General features: G+C 43.7%; 1 protein-coding gene across 1 annotated transcript; it reads right to left on the bottom strand.

Moving 5' to 3' along the window:
* Window positions 1-396: 396 nt before the first annotated feature.
* marveld1 (MARVEL domain containing 1) lies at window positions 397-4,952 on the bottom strand. Its single transcript, XM_048551448.2, has one exon. It carries the CDS (start codon window positions 4,781-4,783, stop codon window positions 4,286-4,288), a length of 498 nt encoding a protein of 165 aa, XP_048407405.1. The 5' UTR covers window positions 4,784-4,952; the 3' UTR covers window positions 397-4,285.
* Window positions 4,953-6,218: the final 1,266 nt, after the last annotated feature.

A 6,218-nucleotide genomic window follows, 5' to 3' on the forward strand; every position in this document is an offset into this window, starting at 1 on the left:
GGAACAGAGGAGCCTCCAGGTGTAGGCTATTCAGCCCATTGAGTATGCTACACCACTTATTAAAATCAGTGCTGATTGGCCCATCAATGCACTTTACCTACACTATCCCCATAACCCTTTACATCATTGGTAATCAGATATTCATAGGCTTCTATTAGCAAGTTTTGAGAAGATTTGTAGCTCAGGGTGAGGTTCTGGATGTGAGTTTGCTGGCTGAGCTGGAAGGTTAGTTTTCAGACGTTTCATCACCATTCTAGGTAACATCATCAGTGAGCCTCCGACGAAGCGCTGGTGTTATGTCCCGCTTTCTATTTATAGAATAGAATAAAATAAATAGAAAGCAGGACATAACACCAGCGCTTCGTCGGAGGCTCACTGATGATGTTACCTAGAATGGTGACGAAACGTCTGAAAACTAACCTTCCAGCTCAGCCAGCAAACTCACATCCATAGGCTTCTATTTTAAACATACTGAAAGATTGAACTTACCCAGGCCTCTGACACAGAGAACTCCAGATTCACAAACTTTTGAGTGAAGCGTTTTCTCTTCACCTTGGTCCAAAACGGCAGCCTCCTTCCTATTAAATTGGGCACCCTAAATTTAGACTCCCCACTCTTACCTGCAAGTATACTGTCTATGCTTTTAAAATATGTTGTAAGTTTAAATGGGATCAGCTCTCATTGTTTGAAACTCTAGAGAATATAGGCCCAATCTCTCTTCATTGGACCATTGCACCTTCTTGGTAACAAATCTGGTGAATATCTATTGCACACTTCTGAGGAAATAATATCCTCCCTAAGGTAAGGAGACCTAACTGCACACTGCACTCAAGGTGCTGGTCTAACCAAGACTCGTGTATAATTGAAGCAAGACTCTAATCCTCTTGCAATAAAACCTAACAGCCCATTAGCCTTTGTAATATCTTCCTGAACCTTCAGTGTTCGTGAAAGGATACCCAGATTCCTTTGCACACCTACATATTCAACATTTTACCATTTAGTAAATACTATGCACATCTCTTCTTCCTACCAAAGTGCATAATTTTGTATTTTGTCACATTATATTCCATCTACCACTTTCTTGCCAAATCAATAGATTTCACCAAATCCACCTGAAACCACTCTATATCTTCCTCACAACACACATTCCTGCCTGGCCTTGTATCTTCTGAAAATTTATAAATATTATATTCGATCCTTTCATCCAAATCCTTGACATCTATTGTGAACAACTGGGGCACAGTATTGATCCTTACATTACTCCAGTGGTCACTGTGTGCTAATGCGAAGATGATCTATTTTTACCGACTTGAAGTTTCTGCCTGTTAGCCAATCAGTAATACATGCGACTACATTACTACCTATCCTGTGTGCTTTAATCTTTCTAACCAATCTCCTGTTGGGGACCTTATCAGAAATCTTATGGAAATACACGTTCATCAACTGCCCCTTATCAGGTTCGTGAGCAACATCCTCAAAAAAACTCCAACAGGTTTGTCAAACATGATTTTCCGTTCACAAATCTGCACTGACCGTGCCGATCAGATCATTTCTATCCATTTATCAAGGCGTTTATTACAGATTTTAGCAATTTCCCTACTACTGATGTGAAGCTCGCAGGTCTGCAGTTCCCAGGTTTTTACTTGTTTATTAAATAATGGGGTGATATTTTCTACCCTCTAATCTAAAGGAATCACACCAGAATCCACGGAATTTTAGAAGATGACTTGTGCGAGGAATAGAAATATCAGAGAGAGGAAGATGCCAGAAACTAAATTTGAGCAAAAGGATCCCAAAACCCTATAACCATGCACTTAAACTGAGAGAAATGGTCACAAAGGGAATGATATTTGGCTTTCAGACCAGGTTGATTTGTGTAAATTTGATGAGCTGAATGGCCTCATTTCTGCTCCTATGTCTTATGGTAATAAGCCACACAGAGGTAATGATGGCTACAGGTAACTGGGCAGTGACAGTGATAGATGCATGAGTCAGGAAGATGAAACAAGAAGGGTGCATGGAATATGAGCAACTGGATTTAACTGTGGTTTTTCTTCCTGATAACAATGTGCTAAATAAATGCAGTCCAAGGCAGTACTATTTGCATGTAATAGGGCCACATCCAATACCTGAGCGCAGAAAGTGGCAAAAATTTCTTGAAAGAACAATTTTTATACAGAATTTGTCCTTACCAGTCAAACTCTGGTGCCAGTCACTAATCTCAACGGTGTTTAAAATCGCAATTTATCAACTGAAAAAATCTTGGGTTTCCACGAATAGAGTTCGAAAACACAAAACCCTCAGTTGGATTTCAGCCTGTAACTTACGCCCAAGTATCTGCTAGTCAATGTATAAACCACCAAACCCCTTGATTAGATTCTATTCCTGCACTTACTTCACACAAGGCACTTGGAAATTCCCATGAGTATTTACTAAATTTGTAAATCGTATCCCCACAGGGAAGGGAGTTCATGCAGAGCCAACTGGCATTGTTAAAAATGCTGAGTTGGTGTCTGTTGAGAGAGGAGTATGTGTGTGAAGATGCGTGGGTTAGGAACTCAGTATTTCTCACCTTCTCCTCATCTCACAAACTCACCAACCCACGTAGAATCCCTACAGTGCAGAAGCAGGCCATTTGGCCTATCGAGTCCACAGCCACCATCTGAAGAGCGTCCACCCAGACCCACCCCCTACCCGATCCCTGAACCCTGCATTTCATACTGTTAATCCACCTAGCCTGCACATCCCTGGAAACTATGAACAATTTAGCATGGCCAGTCCACCTAACCTTGCACATCTTTAGGCTGTGGGAGGAAACCCAGAGGAAATGCAAACAGGCATGAAGAGAACACAGGCAGTCGCCCAGGGGTGAAATCAAACCCAGGTTCCTGGCACTATGAGTGCTAACCACTGTGCCACCATCCCACCCCAATTTCTCCGATTCCTGACCCCAACCACCCACCTTCTCAATCCCAAAGTACCGATGTTCTGACAATATACCCTAAACCTACACATCCATCATTCTCTTCTCCCCGAGAAACATTTCATTGATTCCTGGGCCCACTATCCTGCCTCCCTCACAAGTCAGTCACTTGTTCCCAAATTCATTCATGTTCTTTGTCTGAAATCCTGTCTGCCTAGTAACCTCTGTGCCCTGTATATCCAAAACCTCCACCATTGCACATAAAGCATTGAGTGTATAAATACATACGTTTTAAAAATTTACATAATACTTAGTAAAACCCCAGCCTACTTCAAAGCAAACTGCTAATACATGTCTATGTTTGTGCTGTTCACACAGCAGCCGTTTCACAGCACAGTGTTCAGGAGACAAGCAGCAGGGCTGACTAACACTCTAAAGACTGGCTATTAAAGAGGTGAGACTCAGATCAGCCCCCACCTGGCATATATGTTAAACACTGTAATAATTACAAACAGAATTCCATCATCCTGCCCAGAATGACAGCTGTGTTAAGTATCTAATGCCACAAAACGAAGTATTTCTCAGAATGTGATTTTGTTACAGGGATATTTCAGGTTATAACAAGCCATTCCGAAAGGTAACCAGTCAGACTATCTCCTCCTCCTCCTTTTCCAGCAACCAGTGCTCACAGATGCTTAGTTCAGATTGCCGAGAGGAAATCTATTCCGCTCCTGAAATCCTTGTGGAATGTTGTAGCTGATCTGGGGTCGCAGAAAGTGGAGGAGAAAGTTATAATCGAATTCACAGGCCAACAGCCTAAGACTCCCTCTCAGTCTCTCTCTCTCTCTCTCCCTCACCTCTCACAGACACACACGCAGGAGCAGTATTGCCTTTCTCATGAAGATCCACATGGAAATAATCCGCGCTCAACTTCTCCGCATCTCCAATTCAGGATGAGAAAACATCATTTCCGATGCATTGCAGTAATGACTATACCAATCTAACCTCCTCTTTGAAATTTTTTTTCACATCTCTTGGTGTAATCCAACAAGGGTCCAAAGTTCTGTTTTTGTTTGGGAGAGGGGGAATGAGAAACACAAAGCTGGCTGCATCATTTAATTTTGTTTTGCAGCTGGGAGGGATGTCCAATTATTTTCCGGGAAAAAAAAGAGAGAAAATAAGTAAAAAGCAATTTCTGGAGAAAGTTTCTTTAAATGATAGGGGTGAAGGAGAAATATAAAAGTGGCCACATCCTTGATTTTGTTTTGCAGGTGGGAGGGTTTTCCCTTTTATATATATATATATAAATACAGAAACCAAATAAGTAACTGCAATCTCTGGAGAAAGTCTCTGTTCCCCCCTTTAGACAACGGGCTGGTTGTCACGGCATTTCTTGTAGGTACAGTAGATGGCAGAGATGATGTACAGCAAAGTGCACAAGCAGGCAAAGATGGTAGCACTCAGGTAGGATTTGTAAGGGCAGTGGTAAGAGTAGGCAGGCAGGTGACAGTATTCTTTGTCCATGGTCTTCTTGCTGATCAGGCAGTCGGCCACCAGGTAGAGGACGGATGCCAGCCAGTCATGCAGGGCATTGCTGAGGGTCCAGCGTTCGCCCCCCAGCAGGGGCACCAGGTCACTCTTGGACAGCAGCGTCAGGAAGAACAGTGCCAGTGTGGTGAGCCAGAAAAAGACAGCCACGAAGATCACGAAGTGCAAAGCCCCGTCGTACCTGCTGATGGCGATGGTCATCCAGACCACGGTGCCCAGGATGATCTGAGACATCCTCAGTAATCCCAGCAAACTGGTCAGGAACTTCCACTGAACAGACAGAGACGAGGCGTTGGCTGACTGAGGCGCCATGGTCTGGGGCGCGGAGCACAGGCAGAGGATTCGGGAGGACACAGAATCAATGAATACGCTGCCTTTTGAACAGAGGAGGTGGATAAGGAAGAAGGCTGGAGGGGAGTTTCGTGATTCCGCTTCCTGCCACCTCCCACCCCTCTCTCTTTCTCTCTCTCTCCACCCACTAACAAGAGGAATCATTCCCCAGAACTGCCACACTCTAACTTTCCAAACTCTCGCTCGTTTTTCCGGAACTTATTTTATTCTTCTAAACAGTTATTTTATTTTTACGCTTTTGAAATTTTTACTCCTTTAAGTAAACTCCTTATGCCTTTGTCCTCAGCCCTTTGCATTCTTTTAAAAATCGTTTTAGTCGCCCGCCCCTTTTTAAAAAAATTAAGCCGACGATCCCTTCCTGCACAGGATTTTTTTTTTAAAAATGCACTTTTGTTTTAATTCTCCGAAGTAGAAAATTAAAAATCAGTTTCCAAAGCAACTGCTTTCCGAATTTTCTGTAGCTAGGGGTGATTAATAACGTTGTTAATGACGTTATATTTTTTAAACAGTTTGTCCTGTTTCTGAATTTGTTGGATATGGGTTCAGTTAATCTCTGTTTTCACTGCCAACTGTTACCCCTTAGTATCTGAAGATTCCCAGCCCCCACCCACCTCCACAGAGATAACCTGCACCCTGAACTTCATTTTTCACTTAGGTTTTAAAAAGCAACCTCGCTATACCGACCAAAATTCTCAGACTCCAGGGATTCAAAAGTCTTCATCTTTTTTGAATGATCCTACATCATCAATGTCTGCCCCAAAACATTTCCAGCCTCCCCCAAAATGTTGCCACATCTTTCCCCAGTCTCCACCCATCACCCACTGGTGTGCATAGGTCTGCTTACAAACCCACCCACCCCCCCAAGTACATGGTCGCACCACCGCTCCCCATCAATTACAGCGTTAAGTTCTCTCTCCCCCGCCTCCCAAGCACAGTGCTAAGCTGTCCACGAACCCCGTTCAACCTTCAGTCCCAGCCTCTTCACTCCCCACTGACCCTCCCTCAAACTCAGACTTGCTACATCCCTGCAAGTCCATTCACCACACACTCCCCCACCCAGTCCCAGGCTTGAGAAACATAGCAGATAGCTGCAGGAGTAGGCCATTCAGCCCTTCAAACCATTCAGCACGACCATGGCTGATCATGCAGTTTCAGTATCCCATTCTGGCTGTCTCCCTATACCCCTTGATCCCTTTAGCTGCAAGAGTTACATCCAGCTCCCTCTTGAATATATCTAACGAATCAGACCCAACTTGTGGGAGACAATTCTACAGGCTCATGACTCTCTGAGTGAAGAAATTCTTCCTCATGTCTGTCCTGAATGGCTTACCCCTTATTCTTTGAGTGTGACCCCTAGTTCTGGACATCCTCCTAACACTGCGAACATTCTTCCCAC

The sequence above is a fragment of the Stegostoma tigrinum genome, chromosome 20 (genome assembly GCF_030684315.1).
Source record: "Stegostoma tigrinum isolate sSteTig4 chromosome 20, sSteTig4.hap1, whole genome shotgun sequence".
Taxonomy (NCBI): Eukaryota; Metazoa; Chordata; class Chondrichthyes; order Orectolobiformes; family Stegostomatidae; genus Stegostoma; species Stegostoma tigrinum.